General features: G+C 46.3%; 1 protein-coding gene across 1 annotated transcript in view; it reads right to left on the reverse strand.

Annotated features, from left to right (window-relative positions):
- Positions 1-12,015, reverse strand: part of gli2a (GLI family zinc finger 2a) — a 56,466-nt gene that overhangs the window by 25,299 nt on the left and 19,152 nt on the right. Inside the window, exons 4-7 of the mRNA XM_015043337.1 lie at positions 10,913-11,118; positions 9,464-9,652; positions 3,098-3,299; positions 2,704-2,881 (exon numbers count right to left, since the gene is read on the reverse strand). Coding sequence (XP_014898823.1) covers positions 2,704-2,881; positions 3,098-3,299; positions 9,464-9,652; positions 10,913-11,118 — 775 coding nt within the window. The remainder of the gene's footprint in view (positions 1-2,703; positions 2,882-3,097; positions 3,300-9,463; positions 9,653-10,912; positions 11,119-12,015) is intronic.

A 12,015-nucleotide genomic window follows, 5' to 3' on the forward strand; every position in this document is an offset into this window, starting at 1 on the left:
ACTGTACTTAAGTACAGTAACGAAGTACTTGTACTTCGTTACTTCCCACCACTGGTGAACGCTGAACATGAAGCATGTTGAGATGGAGCACTCTCACTGGTGATGGTTAGCACAGCAGGTCTTCATGCTAGATTCTGACTTTTCCCTTAGACTCCCCAATGCTCCCCTTTGTGATTCATCAATTAATGCTCTAAGTTCCTTCGATTTATTGGCATATTTTTCCAAGTATGATTTGAAATGATTGGAACCTTCCTTTCAGGTGCTGCAGTTGTTTTAGGGGCAACAGAAGAGAGACAAATAACTAAAACTCTGTAGCAACAGAAATGCAGAGCTGGATTCGTCAGACTGGGAGCTGCCGCCAAGACTAAACAGTTTAGACGACTTTGAGATTGCAGAAGCCTCGCCAAAATATGAAAGAAGAGTTACTGCTGCTGTTACAGATTGGGCCGGATGCATTAGGAGTGGGGGCTTTGATCTACCCAATGACTCTGAACATGACGCAGAGGCTGAAGGCCTTTAAGCGCTAATGGCGGCAGAGAGAAGGGGAAGTTTGAGGCTGCATCAGCGGAGGGGTCTAATCCCACCCAGACGCTCTGCAAAGACAGGATATGGTTCTGATCAGCGCTAATAAAGCTGTGGCGGCATTCCCAGAGACGCCAGGAGGGGCGTCAGCTGGAGGTCACGACCTTTCTGTCACCTCTTTATTCATTTTAAGTCATTTATTCCTTAATTTGCTCATTTGAGCTATTTTGCTGTTTAATCTTATTGTGAAGCACTTTGTGATTTTTTTATCTGTGAAAAGTGATGAATAAATAAAGTCTGAGCAGCTTGTTCTCTGAACAATAACCCTCTTATTGTTTTATTACACAATCAACCTTTAATCATTAACATTTAAACCAAGCATGTTCATTTGTGGCAAGAAATCCAACTGATTTATAAAACTCAATATTTTGTCATTTTCATTAAGATTATTATCAACACTTTAATTTCTTGTTGTGTTCAGTGTTATATTCCATGTTGGTTTAAAGTGGCTCTAAGCGTCTCATTCAGATTAACTGAACTTAGGACATATTTAGAAATAATAAAAATACAATTATCTATACATTTGAACAAAATCAGCATGTTATTCGCAGTAATACTGGGAAAAATATGGGTCATATCATAATGTAGTTGAGCAGAGATTGTATTTACTCTAAATAGAGAAGGTAACTCTACCCAGATATCTATCATTCTTCCTTCTCTCCTTCCTTCCTATCTCCGTCACAAGATAAATTAAAATAAAGTAAAGCACTCCAACATGAACAAAACTTAGACCGCACGGAGGCCTCAAACGTGTAAAGATCAGAGTTAAATTGAACTCTTACTTGGTTCACCATTATAACTCGGCCTGGGAGCACCTGTTCAGGTCAGACATCTTGGCTAAAGCAACAGGCTGGTTTCACCTGACCTCACACAGCTGAACCTCCAGAGCGCAGACCTCTGTCTGCGCTCTGGAGACCCTAACCCTAACCCTGGGAAACAATTCCCATGTTTATGCCTGCTCTGACTCTTCTAATCAAGAAAACAGGAAAGCCTATTACCGAGGGCCAAATGTCATTTGTAAATGTGACATGTAAAAAACTTGAAGAACATTGTAAAAAGTGAATTTTATGTCAGGACATTTAGGAGGCAAAGTTAACAGGAGGTTAGTTATCCAATGTGGTTTCTGTGGCTGTGTATACCATGCGCACCTAAACCAGTGTTTCATGTGGCGAGCTAGCCAGGAGTGCTAGCTTGCCACACTCCTGGTCCTGTTATGGTCCTGAATAAACAGGACCATAACAAATAAATTAAAGGGCTTAAAACTGGTCACATGGGTTACATTGACGTTGTAGCCACAACTGCTAGGTGCTAGCATCATATCTTATAAAACAGTATATGACACTCATCATGATAAAAACCAAACCACATTTTTCATGGAGCAGTTTGGTATCAAGGATCTGGGCCCACCCACTGAGAAAAAGTTGTACACCTCCAGACTGCTGCTTGGTATTGTGAGATACTTAAAGAACCAGGTAGTTTCTGATACCAGCATCTTCAAGTGTTGGTAAATCTTTAATTTGTTTTCTACTCTTTATATCCAACATATTTGTTCATTTGTTTTGTGTATCTTTGCATTGGAATGGGGTGCTGTGGTGGGGCAGGGGTAAAGCACAACCCTCATATGCAGGCCTTGGTCCTTGACGTTCAAGTCCTGGCCTGGTGACCTTTGCCACATGCCCTGTCTCATTACCCACTTTCTTGTCTGACCACTTTCAAGTAAAGACCACTTTGGCCAATATAACCTTTAATCAAACAAAACAAACAAGGGAAAAAAAAACAGATTTCAAGCTCTACAATACGGTGTCTCGCCAACAGTTACCTTCAATACCTTATAACTTCCTGCCTTTCCTCTGAAATTGCACCATGTTCATGTGTCATCAAAATCAATAAACTCTGCCCTCATATGGCAGCAAATGGGACCAATGCTTTTTGAATAATCCCACCTCATGCTGTTGCCATGGAAACGAGTTGGGGTCTGAAATTGGTGAAGCTACCCTCCCTTACCATCAAGACACCACATCCCCCCAGGGACCAAACCCCACAACTTGAGAATCACTGGTCAGCAGGTGAAGCTGGTCTGTAAGTGAAGCGAGTTCAGAAGGCTTATCATGCTGGTCCTACCTGGTTCACCTCTGCAGACATGGAGGACGTAGTGTTGGGGTGCTGGCGGGTGGGGAAAGAGGGCGGCGGTGGCTGCAGGAGGGGGGCCGTGTGGCCGAAGGTGTTGAGCGGTCTCTGCTGGGACAGCAGCTGCTGGTAGGCCACAGGGTTGAGGGAGTGGGGGAAGCTGAAGGTCGGGCTGCAGGAAGACACGGAGCAGAAGATTCAGAATGAAGGCCTGGAAACTTCACACAGAACCCAACACTACAGAACACAAGTTAAGCCTCTGAAAGACCTTCAGAAACTCTAGTGCCCTGCTAACCAACACAACTCCAACACCTAAGGGAAAGAAGCCGTGAACCGTCACAGACTGCTAACATGCCTAGCGCTGTGCAGAGCTGGCTAACATCCACACCTGAGTCCCCCCACGGACAGGTGTCCATAGGAGCTGCTGGCTGCTGAGCTGGAGCGCGAGTTGTTGATGTAGGCTACCAAGGAGTTGGGCGACGTGCGGATCATGGTCTGCAGGTCAATGCTGGCATCCGACAGCGGGGAGATGGACAGCGCTCTCTTCCTATTCAGCCGGGGCGTCAACCTTGGGCTGGAGAAACGGGACACTGGAGACAGAGACAACTTCAAGATCAGGAATTACCTGGAGGTTTCCCTCATCAGGGTTCTCATGACAGAATTCCTGACTTTTCCAAACACAAATTTCAAGGCTTCTTCCCTCATTTTAAGTAAGATACAATACTTTACGATGGATTTGTGGTATAAATATCTACGAATGAACTGATGAACAGAATATTGATCTGTTTTCCTTTGCCAGGTCAACCTATCCAGGTGAAGGAAATTATTAAATTTCAGATGTTTTCAGTCTTGATAAAACCTTGAATAAAGAACCAGACCAGAACCTTGGACCAGAACCAGCAAAGAGCTGGAGGTTTGGCCTGGTTCTACTCCAGTCTGTCTCCTCATCTGTGCTGCTCAGCATGCGCAGCCTCTAGTGAATAATGAACGCTTCTCAGTTGTTACTGCGATAGCATCTCAAGTTAAATGGAGGCAATTCCATCTAATTGATTTGAGAATAGCATTAGAACAAAGGTGGAGTTCAGGGCCATCCAGAAAAACTCCAGGCTCCACTTCTTTGTTCAGTTTGCTCAACAAGCAGCCATCCATTCTTTTTATTGATGATTGAAACATTTAGCTGCAGGTTTCCTGAGAGAGGCCCAGATCGGAGCCAGCAGGTGCCTCAGGAAGCCAGGCCAGGCTGCTTTGTGTTTAACCAGGACATGATCAGAGGTGTGAGAGGCAGGAAGCCGTTTATGAGCCCATCGCAACTCACCCTCCTGGCTTCAGCTGCAGCACTGGCAGCATGGTGTCAATGCTGCAGCCTTAGCTGGAGGAGTTCACAGCGCCTCAGATCAATGGATTCAGGCAGCGGCAGCCGTAAAGCTGCAGCACTCGGAGGTGGCGAGTCGTAAACTGTGGACATGGGGCCTTGATTAAAGGGCCCCCGGGGAGTCTGGTGGCCCCGAGACAAGGAGGGAGAGAAACGCCGCTGGAAACAAGGAGGCCTTCTCAGGAACATTTGACTCAACGAGTCACCTCTCTACGCCATGCAGACAGCCGGGACCCTTTCTGCGTTAAGGCCAGCAGCTTTACATGTTTGCATGAATACATGAAGCAGGAAACGGGCCCCATGAGGTTTGGCCTCATGGCGTGGTGCCCAGTGCCGTGTTACACCTCCATCTTCACCATCCTCACTTCGCCGAGATCCAGCAGCGAAACATCCTACAGTCATTCCTCCGTAAGCTGAGTTTAATCTGGCCTAAGTCTCCCCAAATTCCCCCCCAACCCTCGGAGAGGGAGGCATTTGTAGGTGGAGGGTATAATTGAGAGGGTGAGTATGTTCCGGCTCTGAGTGAGAAAACAGATGTTCCGCAGGCTGAAGCAGCGCAGCGGCATACATGTCTGGAAGTGTGAGTGCGTGCACGGCGGCGTGTTGCTATGTGGGCCGAGTCGAGGCTGGTTGTAATTGTGGGATCTGGATTTATATAGAGAGACATAATTACACAGCGATGCAGAAAGAGAGGGAAATATTTAGAAAGCACCGCAGAGGGGAGTTATGTGTTCAGGATTATTTCAAGCATGTACTGCAGATTCAGAAGGAACGTTAATTTGAGGTTTGTGCTTTGGTGTCGTCATGGCGGCTCACAGAGCGGCTGTGGCAACAGTTAGTCTAAGACTCCAGCTTTGAGATCTGCACCAGTTTCTTCTGGTAATTACCAGCCTGCAGGGGGCAGCATTGGGAGCAGCGATGCACCAGCTCCACATGTGGACAGAGTCTGGACCGGGACGCAACACATTTCACCTCGCAGGCCAAGTGGCATTAGCTACAAACTAGCTACCAGACTCAGCTGAGGTTCTGGCTCCATCAGGATGCCTGTGTCACAGATGGACACTAGGTAGTGCTGGAGCGCCTCCCTTCTTCCTCTGGACAAAAAAAAGTGCCCTTCAAAAATTGTTGTTCTGTTTTTCGGTACACAAATTGTCTGTTTATTAAACATTTAATTTAGATCCATAAATAAGGGCCGAGTGACATTACAGTTCGTACGCAACTAAAAAATCTCTTAGTGAAGTCGTATTCAGTGAAAGTTGGCTACGTAGATTAAGTTGTATTTCCTATGTCTATGTGTAGAAATGATCAGAGTGTAATAATATTATGTAATAATCTCAGAAATATCTAGTTGTCTGGGCCACAGTTGGTGGAACTGTTGCCTTGCAGCAAGAAGGTGCGAGGTTGAAATCCCAGTTTCTCCCTGGTCATGTGTGGGCGCGCCTCGGTTCTCCAGTTTCCTCCCACAGTTCGAAAACATGACAGGTTGATTGGTGTCTGGATTCTTGTCTGTCTTTGTGTTACCTTGCAACTGACTGGCGACCTGGCCAGGTGACCCCGCCTGTTGCCCCCTGGAGATGGGCTGATGACCCTGAGAGGGTTAGGGTTAGGTAATGGACAGATGCTTCTGTCAGTTCTCAGTGCCTTGAAGTTAAGCTCACTAATCTAAACTCTGGCTTCATGCAGAAGTAGATATGATTATTCTTCTGGTCATTTTCTGCATTGTTGCTCTGCCGTACTTGGGCTGTTGTTGTCAATTTGGTTTAGAGAAGGGTTATTATTGATGAGGAACAGGTTTGTGTGGATGGATGTTTTGTGAAATCAGTCCTTTATCAGAACCCCGGCTGGTAAAACATCTCAAGAAGAAGGATCGTCTCCTCAGCAGTGCTGCCACCACCGCTACACCCACCAGTAGCTCCAGCAGCTGACTTGGTGCCAGCGCTGCTGCCTCAGGACTGTCCATGGCGTTCCTCCCTGCCAGCCTCTTCAGCCTCAGTTTCAATCCCAACTCTGGGAGTTTTATGAATCGTCGGCGCCCAGCGCCAGCATGTTTATTCTCACACTTCCAGCAAGGCGCTCATCAACTAACATTTAGCTAAGTGTTTGTGTTTGCAGTCTGAGGGGACGGCTCGTCCCCCGCTGAGCCTCCGGCACCACATCAGAACCCGGGTCATTCCCGCTCTGCCTCGCCTGCAGCTGCACACAAACCTCTTTCTCTGCAGGATGGTAGACATTTTCTTTGGCAGTTGCTTTTGTCGTGGCAGTTTCTACTCTCACCACCCTGCCTCTACCCCCTCATGCGCCCTCCCCCCAATCCCTGACATAGCGACCCGCTTGTCCCCTGAATGCCTCCCAATGTGAACTTTCTGCTCTCACTCAACACTGCTAGCACTAATCATATTTGAAAAATACTCTAGCTTCAAATCACCCTCTTTAAAGGAGTATAACCTGCAGTGCTGTGAAAAGTATTAGCAACCCCCAGCGTTCCTCTGTTGATGCCAGTGTTGAATGCTAATATCACACACAGATAACCCGAGTGAAAACAAACGACAGTTTATGATTGCATTCACTGAAGTCATAAATCTAATCAAGCTGGAACTGTGTGGAAAAGTAATCACACCCTAATAGCTGGCTCTCCTGTCTTTGGCAAAAACAGTTGCCATCAAGTGTGATAGCTGCTCATCTTTAGGACCATCTCAGTCAGACTGAAGTCGAGATTTTGAGTCAGATTTCAAAGCTTTGTAGTTTTGATCAATGACTGAAAAAATTTGCGTGGGTGGCAGATTCTCATGGCAGGTCAAAAGGTTGCACATATTTATATATATTTGCCCAGATGTTCATGAAACTTTCATTTTATATATGAACGTGTGTCTGATGATCAAGTTGCCATTCGGGATGAAAAGGAGCCAAGAGTCCAGAGAGGACGTCCACCTTGGACAGTCCACCACTGACGGAGACAGCATGGATGGTTTTGGGCTGTGGAACAAAGCTGGTGTACCTGGAGAAAACCTCTGCGCCAATCCTGGGTGGTAGGTGTCTGGTCCCAGGCGTACTCCAGAGAAACCTGCTGGAGTTTCTCTGGGTCAGTTGAGCTCCAGTTGGATCACAGATTGAGAAAACTTTCCCCCAACAGTCCTGATGGCCTTTTCTCCAGGGCAGAAGAGAAGTTGTACCATGAGTTCACTGAGGGCTTTCAGGCCTTGTGGTGGGTCTGCTGAATATTAATGCGTCAATTGATTTTTTAATATGATATTTATCTGTGGCTCCATCCAAAGTAAACAGAAAGGATTGGATGTAGGTTCTATTTGCCACCTTCACCACTGCTGAGGCCCAGTTCTCACTCTAAATAAACTCTTTGATTAAATCTGAGGCGGCCCGCAACCACCATTAGCTGCTGCCTCGGTCAATATGGTCTCTGTGAGTGGAAGAGCCCCCAGACTGGCAGAGCGGTCCGCTCCTGACCACATCACTCACAAAGACCTGGGGCCAGAGGCTGCCAGCGTTGATGCTGCCGACCGGTGGCTCATCAGGGTGACTGAGGTTGTGGCTACACCAGCTAACTGCGTCCCAAACAAGCATGGCCAGCAGAGGTTGCTGAGGTGGTTGGGCACTTTCAGCTCCTTTTGTTTACCTCTGTGATGGGCCCCATTTCTAAGATTCATGGTCCAGTAATCCAATATCCCATTTTATTACTCGGTGTCCTGTCAAGATGGTTGCAGAGATTATGAACCTGCAGCGGCTGGTTGTTGGGTAACTGGCTGGATGGAATCAAAGACTCCTGGAGGAGCAGGCGATTGGATGATGGAGCACCAGGAAGACTCACTGTACTGGACTGAGAGAGCTTTTTGGATGCTGTTTGCTGCTGAAATCCAACTCCAGCTCTGCCGAAGGAATTTACATTCTAACCTGCATGAAAGAACAGGCTGGTCTCTGTAGGCTGCTGTGTAAATACTTCTCCCTTTTACAGGGTTCTTACACATTCTTCTTGTCAGGATTCCAGACTCGCATTACAAGAGTTCCTGGTCCCTTTAAACCCAACATAGGACTGTACTACTTAGTGGCATCATAGCTTTAAAGATGGATGGACGGACATGTTGGACCTCCACTTGTCTACAGGAGGCGGGCATATTCATTGATTCAACAATGTGCTAGATTTTGACCCACTTTGGTTCCAACAGCAGGAAGAGGAGGACTTTAGGGAGGAAACTCTGTGATGTCAAGAGGACCTTAAAACCCCACAACTAGGACCAAAATATTCTCATTCTATGGTGCTGGAGAGGACAAGGCGCATGACCTGAAACCTTCCTTTGCTGGCGGTGGAAGACCGCTCCATTGGATGCATGATTCAGTTGACTGTATTGCATTGATCAGCCAAAGAAATTAACCTTGATCCTTATTTTACTCAGAATTCTGCAGAAGGAACTTTGTGGTTTCAGGTTCTTTAAGATTGCTGTCAACATGCTGATGCTGACTGCTTGCCACCCCATTTCAAATGGAGAAGAAATAGAGAGCTGAGAGAAACAGTTTCACCACGACTGCACCAGCCTGATCCAGAGCTGAGAACGCCATGTAACGAGTCTGATTGGCGCACAGTAGACCGTAGCTGTTGGCCACTGAAGCTAACCTCTGGTTCCCGACACAGTGAGTTGAAATCTCGCTTTGTCAATACGAACTCCATTCACAGTAGCTGGTGTCTAATAAGGCAGGGCTTTCTGACTCTACCATTTGGCTGTTTCTTGATATTTGAGTGGTGCCCTGTCTTCGACATTTTGATATCAATTACTAATTTATTAAGATTGCTGTAAGGAATTATTTATAATTATTCAAAGCTAAATGCCTACTAGCACAACAGATGGACAGACAGAATGATGAACATGATGAAGAGTAATCCCAGACTCAAGAGTTCTTCTGCTCTAGGTTTTCATAATCTTTGTCCTCAAACAGTACAAAAGCACAATTTCAATGCTTTACAAGCTCCTGGCGTCCATTGTGGCCACGCCATGCAATGACCACGCCCCCACTATGACCACGCCCAGATGGTCATGCCCCTACAATGACTGAGCCCCCCGATGGTGGAAAGCATTCCAGCAAATGCCTCTAGAGGAAGGAGAAAGGGACGTCATGATGGCCGATCATTGTTTGGTCTTGTTTAGGGGTAGGAGTTTATAAGTTCTCACTTCTTCCTACCCCATTTTGAGCATGATATGTTAACTGAAACAAAAAAATCTGTATTTTCTCTTCTTTCTTATGCACTTCTTGTTACTGTGCACTATTTTATTTTATATTTGTATCATGTTCGAATAAAATTTCATTTCAATTTCAAATTTCAAAAATTTCAATTTCAATTTCAATTTCTTTAGTTGGATGCTTGCTGCTTCTCCTCACCGTCCACAGGGCCGATGTAATCCGGCAGATGAACCGCTGTGGCCGCTGTGCCGTTCTGGATCAGCAGGTCGCCGTAGGGGCTTCTCTGGCTGGCGCTGGCCATCAGGTGGTAGTACTCCGAGGGGTTGGCCCCCGGTGGTGGAGGGGGGAAGCTGAACAGGGCCCGGTCCTTCAGATGCTCGTGGGTCACTGGAGGAACAGAAAGGAGGAGAATCAGAGTGATTGAGGGGCGGGGGGGGGGGATTCCTCTAGGACAGACCATGCTTTATAGGATGAAATGAGGTCATTCCCAGAGTGCAGGTGCACTTCTTTTACCGGAGCAACAGCAATATTGACATAAAATGTGTTCAAACCTGTATGCAGTAAAGCTGCATTTAAGACGTCAGAACTGATTAGAACCAGAGCTGCAGCTGACGGTGCAGGGGTATCTGGACTGGATACCACAGCCTTCTACTGCACCCAGTCTGCGTCCATCAGAATCAGTTCAGTGGAGAACCTGGATGATGATTTTGCTGATATACAGATTTCCTGGAACCTTCATCACTGACTGAAACTAAATCAATGTCTACTCATTTTTGAGTCTATTATTATTATAAACCACGGAAAAGACGTCATTAAACATTATTATTATTATCTTTATGACCACAGATGTCATTATTGTCCTGATGTGGATTTGTTTCTTCTTTAATAATGATAATAACACCAGCACACCAATAAAACAGAAGGTTAACTACCAACAAAAAGAAAACCCACAAAGGCAGCGATTGGACAACTCCTGTGGTGATTTGTTGCTCCCTGGTATCTTGTGTCTTCTCCAAACTGGTTTTATCTTTTCAATCTCAAACAAACCCTGATGGAGCTGTGAAGATAATTTGATGACAGGTATGTTTCAGTAGCTGCAGCTGGAAATGGACTGTATGCTGGCTGATAATCAGGACTGGAACCTCCGTCTATACAGACTCAGTGAGATGCAGCCAAGCAGGAGGAGCTGCTCCTCAAACATCTGGATGTCTGCTCAGCTCTAATCTGCTCTTCATCACTAAAGTCTTCACTTCTTAGCATCTCACCAACCGCAGGAAGCCGTCTTTGCTAGATGTGTGACACCAGTTTCCATGGAGATAACTGAAGTTAATTGTTCATCTAAATAAACAAAACCTTGTTCAGCTGGAGAGAGCGCAGAGGAAATGTTTCAGTTTGACTGTATGAGGCGAGACAAGGGCAAATATTTAGGTTCTTATGGAAAGACTTCATGTTGTAGCTCCACAATAAACTGGACTCGACTCTCTCTCTCTGTCTCACAAGACTCAACCGTAGGTTCCTGGTAGGTAGGTCACCAGGTCAGCACCTGACCTCTAAGGTCATCAGAGACCTGTCAACCCAAAGATTGTGACCCAGAACTAAACAATTCAGACTTCTCCTAGTCAATTCTGCAGTGATTTAAAGTTGTACCTTCAGCCGGGCTCAGTCCTCGTGCCGCTGAGATCATGGACAGGGTTGGACTGCCATGGACTGAGCGGAGGTACTGGTCCATGTGAGGGCTGACGTACGGATGGGGCAGGCTGAACGGGGACTCGCCGGTCCCAGCCGTGGCATGTGGCGAGAGTCGAATCAGAGAAATGTCTGTGATGACTGGACTTCCTGTCAGTCCTGGGGGGCTGTAAAGAGGAGGTAGGAGTTAAACACCTGAAGAATCACAAATTGGTGTGTTTAAAAACTAGACTTGCTATCTTTTATTTAACTAAAATGTTTGAGTGTCAGTTTGCCTCCAGTCCCTAACCCCCACAGATTATACACAATAATCCGTTTGTGTTCACCTTCTTCTATTAAAGCCTGCAGCTACAAAAAAGCCAGGACTGATGGCTTTCAACTGAGAGGCTACGAGAGATGTAGAAAGTACACTGCATTGGTTTGGGTGGCCAAAGCTGCTGGGTCTCTCCCACCAGACTGCAGGACCAGCTAGCTTCCAGAATCCGGAGCAACTAGCTTCCAGAACCCGGAGCAACTAGCTTCCAGAACCTGGAGCAGCTAGCTTCCAGAACCCGGAGCAGCTAGCTTCCAGTCTGCTGCAGGATGGTCTGAATCTGTCTGCCTATCAGATCAGGCTGAGCAGTAAAGTTATTGTCTCTGGAAGATAATTGGTGGATGTTTGAGAGAACAGAGACTAGTGAGTGTTGTAATTCCTGACAGCCTCCAGGGCTGAGCTGGAGATGAAGACGTCTGCTGCAGGAGATGCCTTTGACAGCTCTCATGGTGACTTAGTCTCGTCTTGATCATGTTGGCAGTCTGAGGTCCAAACACCTGAGCAGTGGTGGGAAGTAACGAAGTACTTCGTTACTGTACTTAAGTACAGTTTTCGTGTATCTGTACTTTACTTAAGTAGATTTAATAATGGATGCTTTCTACTTTTACTCCACCTCATTTTACAGTAAGTATCTGTACTTTCTACTTCACTACATTTCTACTAAACTGTCGCGTTACTCGTTACATCCAAGTCGTGTTGCGCTTTTTGTCCGTTAAAATGTGAAGTTCAGGGTCTTAAGGTGGCGCCGTAA

Source organism: Poecilia latipinna, unplaced genomic scaffold, assembly GCF_001443285.1.
Source record: "Poecilia latipinna isolate Pla-1442-1.1 unplaced genomic scaffold, P_latipinna-1.0 Scaffold626, whole genome shotgun sequence".
Taxonomy (NCBI): domain Eukaryota; kingdom Metazoa; phylum Chordata; class Actinopteri; order Cyprinodontiformes; family Poeciliidae; genus Poecilia; species Poecilia latipinna.